Here is a 14,422-nt window from a genome sequence, read left to right on the forward strand (position 1 = left end):
GAAAAACCTTTATTTCAGCATGACTTGGCAAAAAATGCAAGGTGACTAATGTCTTTCAGGTAACAAGTGCCCTAATGGAAATATTTGCAGACACATGCAGTGCCCCTATATTGCTTACTGTAATGCGGATACATACACTGTATAAACTAGTTTAGAATTCATGTTCAGGAGCACTGGTGAACTGTATACAACGTGTGTGTGTGTGTGTGTGTGTGTGTGTGTGTGTGTGTGTGCGTGTGCGTGTGTGTGTGCGTGTGTGCGCATGTGTAGAGGACAAAGTGTGGACCACAGTGATGAACAACCTTCCAGTTCAGACCACAGTAACAGGCTCCAGCAGAGAGAGACGCACTGTCATCCAAGTCAACTACAGTACCTCCATGGACCAGGTAACACACACACACACACACACACACACACACACACACACACACACACACACACACACACTAACAGGTCATCCTACTGTAACATTTCACTTTCTGAAAGGACCTTCATTCCTGTGGGGTTTCAGATAAACAATGTTCTACTGTAATATATCCCACATCACTGCTTTTATTCTACCAATGCAAGGATATGAGATGCAAGCTACTCCCTAAGCCAGTGGTTCTCAACCTGTGGGTCAGTACCCCCAGAAGGGTCCCAACTTGATTTTTGGGGGCTCCCCAGATAAGAGTAACGTGACAATTTAAGGACTTTTAAGACATTTTTAATACCTAAAAAAAAGGAAAATACATTAAATTAAAAAGACTAGTATTGTGTCAAAAGTAATCAACAAACTATACTATAAAACTGGTCGAACATTGGCCAAATTGTCAAATAATATAAGAAAGAGGCAACAGTTTTTAAAATAGCTGATAACGAGGCGTTGTGAGCTTGTAGATCGGCTATTTTCACAATATGTATAGTGGAACCGACTAACGAGTCAAACTAAATGCAATGCCTCAACTACAATTCCAAGTGCTTGTCAGGGTGGGGGGTCCCCAGTTCAAATAAAGGTTGAGAACCACTGACCTAAGCAGATATCACCCAGCCTCTCCATCCTGCATGACCTTCTCTTCTAATTCCCATGAAAAAGACTTAATCCACTTTCTGTCTGTCTGTCTGTCTGTCTGTCTGTCTTTCTCTGTCTTGTTACAGTATGTCTCTCCCTATGAACTGCGTTAACATAAAGCATGGTACACATTGTTCCCTTCTTAAGAAGCTGTTCTGTCACAGAGAGCTTCTAACCAGTCTGCTTAAATCGGATTAAATGAGAATCTATTCATACTTTGTGTTTCCAAGGTGACGGCCATCACCACCAGTGCAGAACACTGTCAGCAGTTCATCTCCTACAGCTGCCGAATGTCTCGACTGCTCAACACCCCAGGTACATACTGATTCAGGAACAGTCTTATATGATACTGCCTCATGTCCCGACTGCTCAACACCCCATATACTGATTCAGGAACAATCTTATATGATACTGACTCATGTTCTGCTCAACACCTCAGGTAGGCTACATACTGATTCAGGAACAATCTTATATGATACTGACTCATGTCCCAACTGCTCAACACCCCAGGTAGCCTATATACTGATTCAGGAACAATCTTATATGATACTGACTCATGTCCCGACTGCTCAACACCCCATATACTGATTCAGGAACAGTCTCATCTCTGATACTGATTTGCTGTGCAGGCAAAAGCAAATGTGTTATGGTGTGGTCATGTTTGATTTGGTTTAGCTAGTTTTGTACTGGATTAGCTCGATTCAATGTAGCTTTGGATGTATTTTGTTTCTCTTGAAGAAGGTTTCTGCACTAGATGTACTTGGAAGAAATGCCCAGCGTCTGCTTGTTAAGTGGAGCGGCACAGTGGAGAGTAGTGGTTTGCAATTCTTCCCTTTTTCCCCCCAGAGTGACCTTGTAATTGTACTGACATCTAAGCTTTCACTGAAAACAACTGCTTTCATTAGGTGATTGAAGTTATCTAGACTCTAGAGCAGTCCGTTTCAATTAAGATGAGGTTAGGTTTTTACTTTGTCGATCCGAGGTAGGGATGCACAGTCTTGTCTAAAGCAAAAGAATAAGGAAGCGCTGCCTGGGTTCAATCACAGTGGCTCAAAACAGGTGCTCTTCAGTGGAACAGGTTTAGGAATAGAAGCAAAGGAAACCAAAGTTCTGCTTGTCGTGAGGCAGACTAAGGAAAAAATACTGAGGCACTCCGTCTTCAGGTGAAAAAATGTAAGGGTTTATTTTGGCAGATGAGCAAGGCAACAGCTGACCGACGCGTTTTGACACTTACTGTAGGTCTTCAACAGGGTCTTGTCAAGGCACAGCCTTGTCTATTTTAATTTTCAGAAATCAATTGTTGCTCCCAGTACAACTTGTAAACCAATGTTTTGCTGACATGGCTCTTTTGAGCACTAACTCTCCAGAGAACTTAAAGGAGAATAAAATGTTTAGTTTAAAGTAGACTTAACGTCCTGTAAACAACACTCCAAAGTATTTCCAAAGGGGGCTTTTCAGTTTGTTCAGAGTGTGCACCAATGTGGGCTGTGAACTCTCTGCAATAATCACCACAAGGTTGTTGTTGAATTATTCACTCATTTCAAGTTGACCTTTTTTGGCCCTATCTTACACTCGGCACTAAGTGCACTAGCACAAGTATCATTGCTAGTTTACAGCTGATGGAATTGTCATTTTCAGATCAACTGAATATTGTATAATTACCAAAAGTACTTGGCTCATATTAGTACTGATTGCCGCTGTTGGCCTTTAAAATGAGATGTGGTCTAGAGCATTGCTGGTGCATTGCTATCCTAGTCAAAAGTCAAAAGAAAAGTCAAAAGGTTATTGAGACTTTAGGCTACAGGGGGAAGGTGTGATTCTGACTGCGGCCACTGCAGGGGGTCCACCTCTCTTTTTCATGTGATGTTTCGGTGAGCAGAGAGCTTGTGTTTTATTTCCTCCGCGGCTCCTGACACTAGCTCTTAAAGGGAATGGAAGACTGCACTCTGATTGGTCTAATTTATGTTAAATACAACCGTTTAGTGCTGTGCACCTTGCTTTTTTCCAAGAAGCAGCCGAGGCCCTCATGACAATAGGCAGCTTTAGTGCTGCTTTTTGTTTTTACAAGTAAATAATACATTTTCACAATATACATATATATTTTGTTGATTGTTTGTGATATATATTTACATTTTGAATATTCATTGACGGACCAATATCCAGTTTGTACTTCACAATGGTTGCCAAAATGATTTTGACTGATCCGTTTTTGGGAAAGTAGAATATTTTTTGAGGGTTCTCAGAGGACAAACTCATCTTAAGACTCTCTCTGCTGGTCTCATTGCCTCATTTTCTGATCCATTACACTGAAGCAGCATGGTTGTTTTCTTTTCACACATCAAGTCTTTTCGCAGACCTGCTGCTCGGCTCCCTGAAGGAAGATCACAATGTCAAAGTCATTTACTCCAACTCTCACACTTCCATTGGTAACATTTTATTGTAATTTGAGTTGAGGCCTTCTAACCTGACGCTACCAGATCCAAACAGCTTGCTCCACACATTGTTTCACAGCTGTCTTGAGGAACCTGGTTACTCAATACCGCCACCTCTGGCAGGGTCAGGTTATGGATGATTGGCCCTTACATAACCATAGGAACAGACCCCCATGTGTATGACGTGATTACAAAGCACTGTCACCGAGAAAGTGACCAAAAAACATTATGCTCAGCACCAAGAAAATGACACACACACGGTACACACACACATACAGTGGTGGAAAAAGTACTGAAATGTTTTACTTAAGTAAAAGTATCAATACCACAATGTAGAGTACAAGTAAAAGGCCTGTTCAAAATGTTACTTGAGTAAAAGTACAAAAGTATTGGCATCAAAATATGCTTAAAGTAACAAAAGTAAAAGTATACAAAAATGTTTGAAAATAGCAGATCTACAAGCTCACAACTTGTGAGCTTGTAGATCAGCTATTTTCAAATAGCCTATGTATAAAATAGGGCTAAAGTGGTTAATGTGTGTTTTATAATGTAAAAACGTATATCTGCAAGTAACTAGTGTTCAAATAATTGTAGTGGAGTAAAAGTACAATATTTGCCTCTGAGATGTAGTGGAGTAGAAGTAAAAGTATTGAAATGTGTAAATACTCCAGAAAAGTAAAATATTTACTTAAGTACAATACTTAAGTAAATGTACTTTGTTACTTTACAGCACTGACCCCTGCAGATCAGCACCAAAGTTCTTGTGCACACTGCCAGTAGGCCAAGGAGGTGAAACCCATACAGTATTGTTTGCATTATGTTTTATACTTTTAGAAATATTTCACTTTTTAAAACTTTCATTTTATGCCGTCATAATACTGACATCATAGACTGGTCTCATGAAGTCTGAGATCAACATGGGAAGCCACACTGTTATTTAGACACTGTCTTGTTAATTTCAAAAGTGTAGCTGTGGCCACTTCCTTTGCAGGCACGTGTCAATCTCTGGCACCGTTAGACTGGTCGGAAACTTTGTGCAAACATTCCCAGTAGGCCAAGGAAGGCCAAGGAAGGAAACAGTATGGTCGGATGGCTTAGGGTTGAGGACAGAGTACAGCAACTTGCCATGGGCCTGGTCTACAAGATACACCACAACGTTAAGATACCCATGTACTGTACCTGTCAAAGTACTTCAAAAACGTAAATGAAACACCAAAGGTAGCTCCACTAATCACGTCCAACCCAGATTTGGCACAAACAAGGGGTTGAATTCGTTCTCCTGCTATGCCACCAACATGTGGAATGCCCTACCAAAAGTCATGAAGGAATGTTCAAAACTGCCCTAAAAGAGTACCTTCTGCAATTCGAAACTGCCCCCCCCCCCCCCCCATGTAAAGTATTCAATCAATCCATTCAATCAATCAAACAAACAAACATCAAATCGGCCTAATGGTGGCGATATAACAGGCCGGTTCCAGGGAGTCCCCAGCAAAAGTAGTTCACATAGCATCACAATCATTTGAACCACTTTAACCTTTTATACGTTGGCTATTTTTCAAAAATCATGAACTTTAGTGAACATTTTGAACACAAATCTTTGCTTCTGGGGGTCCCTGGCACAAGATATTTTCAGATGGGGGTCCGTGGCCAGATATTTATCAATTTGGGGGTCCTCAACATGAAAAGGTTTGAGAACCATTGCTTTATCCTGGATAATTAACTAAAACACGGTCAAAGTATGACTCAGTTCTCTCTGCTAAAGACCCCTGATGTTTCCTTCTTCCTGCTCCGACATGTTCCAAAGAAATGTCACAGTCTGCCACATTACATCATCGATTGACTCACAGATGACTCAACAGACTTTAACCACTTGAACCCCAGCATTCATTACATTAGCCCAAAATAGCCGATCTACAAGCCCACAAATGTAGATCGGTTATGTTCGGGGAAGAGATTTGATGTAGATGGAGAAAGCGGTCCAAGTATAGAGCCAACTCAGGTGGCTGAGTCAACAATTCACCTTTGAAGCTGGATTAAGACAGATTGCTTTTCTCCATCAATCGCTTGTACTTCTTTTCTGTTCTCCCACCAGCCCTTCTTTCTATTTGATCTTTTAGTGTTTGATGGCCGAAACTTTCAGTTTCCTATATATATTTCCTATATATATTGCGGAAAAAGATGTACAGAAAGATGTACACACTGTGTTCACGTTCAATCACACAACTTTTGTTTATTGATTGCTTGATTAATGTGTGAATTGCTTAAGCTGCCTGACTGAAGAAACAGAACGTCCATTTCTATGTGTATTAATGACTCATGCTATCAAAGAATATCAGCCACAGATAAGTTGATGAATATTTATAGTATCTGCTAGGATAATTGCTGTGCCATGTTGATTTCTCAATTAGCAAACACGTGCTTGCATGTAAACCACAGCAACTGTGAATTAATTTAACATACAATGTATATAACGTTCCCCACTATGTTTTGAGCAGACCTCTGTTGAAAGAGAGTTTTCTTATTTCTGATGGCAATATGGTCTTGAATGGCATTGAAGTCTAGATTTTTTTGTCTCTTCTAAACCGGCTGCCCTGACATACAAAGCCTCATGTTTTTGTCTTTGTGATATGTTGTTTTTGTTGTTTTGTCGTTTTTGTTGTTTTAACGAACAGACCTTGTGAAGACAATTTTCCCCTTGGGGACAATAAACATTATTATAATTATTATTACTAGACCATACCCGGTGAACGGCGCAGACGAAAGTAGTTGCAAACTTGGGGTTATTGCACGTCCTTCCCCATCTGTCTGCCTTGCTGTTTCCTCTCTCTGCTATCCTAAATAAAGAAAACACTGCCATAAAATAGTGTATTTAATAATACATATAATAATACAAATTGGATCAGCCTTTTACAGGCATCGTTTTTGCATATCTGCATACCCCTCTTATTACCTACTGTAAGTGTTGCTTGATTGGCAAAACAGGTTATGACTGCTCCTGAATGTCTTGTTCAGTATTCCAGAATGCACAAAAACTAATGTTTTGATTGTGATGTTATTAAAAAACGTTTTTTTTATTGGAAAGCGTTTATCAAGTCTTGAAAATAATTTACTGGATTTTATGATTTCACTATATATATATATATATATATATATATTTTTTTTTAAATATCTGTGTTGTTTATTAATGTTGTTGTTGTTGTGTACATGATAGACAGATATACATTTCCCTTTCATAGATTTAATTAAATAACCATGAAGGTTTTTACCCGTTTCTGAAAATGGCTTGATAAAATAAAACAATAACTGCCTTTCGCCCAGAGGAAGAAAAAAGCACGGCAATGTAAAAAAGGTCGCAACACAGGGTGTACATTTAACAGGATTATTTATTAGGAAAAAAATTACATTAAACAGAAAATACCATATGAATCAATGTAAGCATAATCTTTAAGTAAAGTAATGAATTAAGGACTGTGTAATGGTAACATGTACAGAAAACAGGCAGCTGGAGAAGGAGAGAAAGAGAAAGAGAGAGAGAGAGAGAGAGAGAGAGAGAGAGAGAGAGAGAGAGAGAGAGAGAGAGAGAGAGAGAGAGAGAGAGAGCGCACGCCCATGTGGCCTAACCAAAGAGGCCTCTTTATAGTATACTGGCCCATTTTCAAAGCATAGTCAACACATTATTACTGACATCTTTGATGGGGGGAAAAACAATGCATAATTAACTATCAATATAACAAATGCAACTAAACAAAAAAATCGAGAACCAATTCCTTTCAATTACAATCAGCCCTAATTATCTCTCCAGGCTCCAGCCCTCAGTAGTGAGCACATGCACACGTACACAACACAGAGAAGTAACTATACTGTTTCAAGAGAGCTGCCGGGGCTTCACGTAGCTCTGATGGTATCTAAACCATCCTGCCTACCTAACCTTCTCTGTCTCGTATACGCACACACTGTACCCACCAACCCCAGCTGAAGACCACAGCCAATAACATCATTGCCAGCACCGCCAGACGACCAAACTCCCCCTCGTCACAGGCACCAAAGAAATAAAAACATACAAACACAATTTTAATTTTGCAACCAATATCATTCCATATCCTGCACGTAGGTCTCACTGGAGTTAAACACTGCTAATATGTTTGCTCACTCCGCAACACACATTTATCTTAACCACTTAAACCCCAGAGTCCATGTTGTGGGGAAGGCTTTCGCAGAAAATAGCTGATCGACAAGCTCACAAGATGTCGCAGCGCTGTGAGCTTGTCGATCGGCTATTTTCTGCAAAAGCTTTCCCCATAACAGAAAACAGAAAATACACAAGTATTGAGCCCTGAGGTACTCCAGTCAACCATATGGGTTTAAGTGGTTAAGAATGGATCACATTTACAATTTCCCTACAATTGTGTCCTTTCCTGCCCTGATTTTCCTTCTTTCCTCTATCACAGACTATTTAAAGAAATCTGTAAATTTCTGTAAATTTTTCTTTCTCTTTTGTCTGTTCTGCCTTTCTGCATCCATTTCTGTCTCCGATTTTGTGGGCTTTTTCTCTTTGGCGACCTTGGATATGATCTGTGCCCGTTCTTTCATAGCCTCCAAAGCCCGAATTCGGGCCATATAGACCCCCTTGGCTTCTGACTTTTCTCCCTCGATGAGCAGGTCTATGTATTCAGGGGCGGAAAGTGGATTGGGCCTCAAAGCAATCTCATTCAGTCGAGCCAAACATGCAGCTGACTTCTCCACAAGGGACACAATCACGTCTTGAAGGTTTGCAATGTCCTCCTCTTGCCTTTCAATCAAGTCTTGGACTGATAACTTTGCTTGCGTGGCACTCTCATACTTTGCCTTCAGCTCCTGCACTGTGCGCTTCTCTTTCACCTTAACATACTCCCATCTGTACTTCTGGTTGAAATGGACAGTCGACACACATTTTCCCGGGCATACAGTACACCTTCCACTGCTGTCCATGGCGGCACAGCCGTGCTTTTCACTGTCATTTGGTATCCAACAGGGGTAGTGACAAGTCATTGAACACTGTTGGCAGTTGGTGATGAACTCTCCTGCTTTAGTGATAATCTTTTGCTTTGACTTGATGATATCAATCTCAATCTCAAAATGCTCATTTGAGCAGATGGCGGCTTCATGCTCTTCAATTTTTTGTTTCGTCATCCTGATTTCTTCAAGTTTTGCTATCCCAGCTTTAACTTGTGGCTGTATACCTTCGACAGCTGTTTCAAGCCTTTTGCGTTCTTTAAGAACCTCCTTTGTTAGGTGCAAACTTTTGGTCTCCATTTTGTCTAAAGCTGCAAAGAAATGTTTGAAGCTCTTCATGCCCATGCTCCAAAACATTTTATCAAAGTTTTCATCGTTAGTGTCTTCTTCTTCATCACAGTCCCTTTCGCTGAGGGATATTTTGTCTGCAAACAGAGCAGAGTTGTTGAATTTGAAGTGAATGGGCAAGCCCACGTCTGTTTTAGGACATGGGATATTGGAGGCATTTATCGCCTCCAGAACTGGGGGCTGCTGGCCGTCTGCGAACGTCACCAGCATCCGAATGTTCTCTGCAATGTCTTTGCCAAAAATGGCCAGCACAGAGTCAAACACATACTTTTGTGTCGCTGTCAACCTTGCAAGAGCGGCCTGGGTAACAAAACACACTGTGTCAATCTCACTGACACCGATCTCGGAAGCGAAAAGGCTTCGAACCTTCTCTGTAATTGCCCTGTCTCTGTCTATTCCACCAGTGTCACCAAAGCCTGGTGTGTCAACGAGGGTGAGAGAATAAGGGACTTTAAAACCCTCTTGGTGGTTAATTTTGTATGCAATGACCTCAGATGTTTGGCTTTCAGCTTGTGACTTTGATTGTCCCTCGTGGATTAATTTAAATCGGTAATCATCATTCCAGTTTATGCCGAGGATGTAGTTGATCATCCCATTGATGAGGGTGGTCTTTCCTGCCCCAGTTGCTCCAAGCACCATTATCGTACGATTTCGCCTCATGCTTTCCTTGCCAAAACTGTAGCTCTTGCATCCATCAATGTCAATTTCATTTATTTTCAGAGGTAGCTTGTAAACTGAGGGCAACCCTGAATTCATGAGTTTGCTTTCAAGTCTGTGGAATTCAGCCAGGCGTACAGTTTCAGCTTTTGTTGTCTGGACAGTGACTGCAATGCTTTCCTTGCTTCTGCCAGCCACACCACAGTCAGATCTGACTCTAACTGTATACTCGGTCAATGGTTCAAGCCCAGTAATGATGGCATTTTCAGCATTTGACGCCACTTTGTCCCACTGCAGTTGTTCATTTTTCATTCCAGTGGATACTTTTACGTACTCCACACTGTAGCTCTCCACAGTCACCCCGTCTCCAAACTCAGTTGGTTGCTCCCATTTAACTAATAGTTGATCTGAGTATGCTTCAACTTGAGGTTTTCCAGGTGGACTTGTGGGTAAAGTTGTCATGGAGCCACTGACTTCACTGGCTGGCCCTCTGCCAACTGGACACACAGCTCTGAATCTGAACAAGTACCGTGTGTTAGGAGTCAAATTGGACACTGTGACTTCATCAGCTTTGGATGCTGTCTGTTGGTGCCAGTCATCTTTTCCAGTGACACAGTACTCAATAGAGTAGTGGCTGATGCCTTCGGCTCCAAATCTTGGTGGGCACATCTTGAGCGTCACACTGTTATGGGTTATGTCAATCAGCGCAGGTGTTTCAGGCTTTGAAGGTGGCTCGAAGTTCTTATTGACCGGCAATCCATTGTTATAAAGGTAGACACTTGCACCCTTTTGACTCTCATTTGGTATAGCTGTCGCAAGGAACTGTATATTCTTGTTGTCCTTGTTGACCTCTGAAAAATCAATGTAAAGCTTTGCTTTTTGTCTCAATTTCTCTGTTAACTCGTTTGAAAAGTACCATTGTTCCTCTTCTACATCATGAGCATGCAGTGCAGTATCTTGAGTGTTCACTTGTTTGGGTGTTTTTCTTAAGTAGCTTAACAAAGCTAACAGATATGGTTCAGCCGTTTGCAGTGAGGTGAAAGCAAAGCATACAGCTTGCTGGGTTTCTGGACTGAGGATTATTTTGTCAAATTCACTCTCACTTGAGACAATCTTTGTGTTTTTCATTATGTCAGTTAAGGAGCTTATGATGTTTATTTCTCTCTTTTTGCAGCGTATCCACTCATTCAGGTCTTTGTTGTTGAAAGGAGATGAGTGTCTACTTGTCAGGACCTCTGCAAGCACACTCTCCTCTTCTCCACCTCCTCTGAGTGAAGGAAGTTTCTTTGCTAAGGTTTTCTGAAAGTCTAGCTTGTACTCATTACAGTGATGTTTAAAAACTCTCAGCTTCTTGATAATCTGTGGGAACTGTTGTGCGACAGTGCTCTTCAGTGCATCGTTGCACTTCAGTTCCAGTTCACTGAAGTCCTCCAGGATACTTTGAGCTTCATTCACCAATCCAATGCTAATCTCACGGACCAGCTGAGCAGCTTTAGAATCTAAAACCTTCAAAGGCATAAGCCAAACCTTCACTGGTACAGCATTCTCTCCATTTGTTCCCAACAATCGTGGGAGACTTTGGTAGATGTGTATTGCATCATTAAAAGACACCGGGGGGGTGTCAAGAGCAAAGTCCCCATGGAACTTGCAGGAGAATTGATCAGCCTTTGCAATGTCTGTGTCTGTCATTTGTAGAGAAGCTTGGCCTTCTATTGAAAGGCTGGGAATCTTATTGATTGCTGCCTTCAGGTTGCCTTCAATTTCTTGACGATTCTCTTTACCAGACACTTGACGGTCAAATACAAAGAAAGCTTGTGCCCCATAAAGGATACCAGTTACAACATGTGTTGCTATGTCTGTGTCAAAAACCTGTGGAAAGACCACATTGCCTCTTCCAAGTTGATTCATCGACAATTGTTCAAATATTGTGGTAGCTTTGTAGTTGAATGTTACTCTAGCCTGATTTTTTGAAGTCTTACAATCATTGAGATATTTGGCAGAGCCAGCGACCTCTACCAGTCCACCCAAGAAACTTGCTTTCAAGGACGCTTCAACATTCAGTGATGAAGTTTTGTCCTCAATGGATTCAGATGCAACTATTTCAAATTCATTGTTGTGCTGGGGCCTTTTTCTTGTATTTTTTTCCAGATCTTCATAATTCCACAATGTAAAGCCTGTAATTGATGGAACAGTGAAGTTAGTAGAGTCAGTAGAATGCCTCTTGGACACAGGCCGAGGCGTGATCAAACTTGGTTTGGTCACCTGTACAAGGGTGTCTGTTGTCAGACCCAAAACACTCACTGACTAAAGGATACAAACTGATGATGTGAGAGCATCAGAAGATGCTTGGAACAAATAAGGATTTTTAGCTATAACTATGAACTGGCTTAGCTATGCTTGACTAATCTTGTTTTATATATATATACGTTTATTTTAAAATATACAGTTTAATTCAAGAAATCAACCTGCATCTTTCACTGCACCGAGACATTATTGTCCTCGTCTGTATGTGATGGATAACTTTAACTTGTTCTTTTGTAGGCACCCTGGCGTTTTCTGTTTTGTATTCAATACTTTGTGTCTTTATAAGCTGTTTTGCTATTTGACATTTCCGTGTCTTATTTGTGCCGATAATCTCTAGAATATGGTACAGTACATCATTCTGCAGAGAATACTTTGACCTGCCTTTATATGCTGTATTGTGTCTATGTACTATGATGTTTGCTTTTGAAATCCATGTGAAGGTTTGATGTGATCATTAACCCCTTACACCGTAGTACTAAATACTTCAGTTGACTGGCGTCCTGCAGGGGTCTATACTAGGTCTCCCCCTAATTCCCTTTACACCAAATCTCTTTGGTGAAAATAGCAGATCTACATAGTGCACAATGGATCACGTTGTGAGCTTTTAGACATAAAAGCTCACATTTTCACATTTAGACATAATTTATTGTGACATATTATGCTCAGAATATGGATGCTAGGCTTCATGTAGTTAACTGATTATTATATAGTATCATAATTGGTGGCATAAAGCCAGTAGGCCTACATGCTTGCATATATCATACTATAATTCTAGTAACCTCTGTAGTGGTGGTGAGTACGTGAGTGAAGATACCCGGTTCTCCTCACTGGCTGGACCAATTGCTCTGATTTTGCACACAGCCATTGACCATTACCATCTGAACGCAACTGTGAAGCCCGTTTTTCAATTTAATCAAATCTTAGCTTCTTATTAGCGTTTTTGTGTCAAACACTGTCGCCATGGTTACGGGGCTGCCCAGCTATGGGACGAACTGCCTCCCGGGTTGCCAGATCATGTGCGCATATCCCCCCACGGATGCGCTGCGCCGACCGGGTATGGTCTAGTATATATAATTGTCACAGTAGTTCTTCATTGAAAGCTTTACCTGGAACAAGTGAGTCTTGTCGACAGTCGTAGAGCATTCCAAGACTGAAGGGTCGACCGAGAGCTGCCAGCTCTATAATTCTACTGCCCACTGGGTCCATGGCTCACGCTGCACTGGAGAAAATACACACACCTCTGTTGGTTTATTCAAACTGTTGGTTAAAACATATCAATATACTCACTAGCCTACATTTTCTGAAAGCTGCACTATATGCAACTTTCCTCTTCTAATCCCCGATTTGATCTCCTGCACAATTGCTGATCATTTTAACACTGAGCTAATAGAGCCTGCCTGCTTGCACTGGGGAGAAATTGAATTTTGTCAAACCAGAAACGGGATCGTGTCAAAGGTCTAAATGTCTCAATAGAAGAGCAGGAAGACCAGAACACCCACCCCAATTGTATTAACCCTTTCAGACCGAGAACGCATCTGTGTGTCATTTTAAGATTTCTTGGGGCTATTCAAAAATAGCAGATCTACAAGATCATAGCGCGGCACTCGGTGCCGATTATTTTTTGAATAATCGTGAAGATTTTAGCACATCTTTGAAAATATATATTTTTAAAGCAAACATTTTTAACTCAAATCTTTTCTTCTGGGGATTCTAAATGTCTTCTAAATCCTACTTTTTTGAAAAAGAAAATAAAATGCGTTGCTATAATCAGTGGTTCTCAAACTTTTTCATGTCAAGGACCCCCAAAATTATATGAATTTTGGCCGCGGACCCCCATCTCAAAATGTTTTATTCCAGGGACCCTCCAGAAGTTGTAACAGAGTTAAAAATGTTCGCTACGGAAAAACAGACATTCAAAGATTTGCACACACGATTGTTCAAAAAAATAGCCAAAGAAATTTTAAAATGACACAGATGCACTCTCGGTCTGAATGGGTTAACATACTCTACCATACAGACTGGACAAAATGTACATTTTATTCACATACACACCATAATATAGAGCTTTAAGATTGTGTGTAATGCAGGCTATTTATGACTTGTTGAAGCTTGTTCTGCAGTTTCTACCATTGAGAGTGTCTGCTAAATGCATACAGCATTATCTAATAGTGACAATAGGAGGGGGAATGGGAAGGCATTTAAGGTAATTTGTGTATTTTGTGTACAAATGAATCCATCTGTACAAAATACTGAAGCTGAAACACCTTGTAAAATAAATGTAAATACAACTTAAGTATATAATTGTGTTCTACCTACAGTAAACCAGGATCTGGTGTGATAGTCAAGATCATCAAGTCTTCACCAGCATCTGATTCCCTGTAATGTAAATGTAAAAAATGTAAAAATGAAGACAGGGCAACAGATCATTTAAAGCATCCAAGTTCCATATAAACCAATATGACACGCATTTCATCATTGCGGGTACAGTAGGTAGGTTTAACACGCTACTACATCTTAAACCAACATGCGTAAAGACGCACACATCTCATTCAACAGCAGATATCCCCTAAATAAAAAAGAGCTTCCTATTATGTGCCAGCTGAAAGTAAATCTTAATTAAAGAGCCTCTATCAAACAA

At 40.6% G+C, this 14,422-nt stretch overlaps 1 protein-coding gene across 1 annotated transcript in view; it reads left to right on the forward strand.

Annotated features, from left to right (window-relative positions):
• The window catches only part of LOC311038548 (contactin-associated protein-like 2), a gene marked incomplete at its 5' end in the record, with an annotated part of 144,192 nt that overhangs the window by 62,673 nt on the left and 67,097 nt on the right, over positions 1 to 14,422 (forward strand). Inside the window, 2 exons of the mRNA XM_084048121.1 lie at positions 271 to 386; positions 1,282 to 1,366. Coding sequence (XP_083904247.1) covers positions 271 to 386; positions 1,282 to 1,366 — 201 coding nt within the window. The remainder of the gene's footprint in view (positions 1 to 270; positions 387 to 1,281; positions 1,367 to 14,422) is intronic.

Source organism: Gymnoscopelus microlampas, assembly GCF_963454915.1.
Source record: "Gymnoscopelus microlampas genome assembly, chromosome: 22".
NCBI lineage: Eukaryota > Metazoa > Chordata > Actinopteri > Myctophiformes > Myctophidae > Gymnoscopelus > Gymnoscopelus microlampas.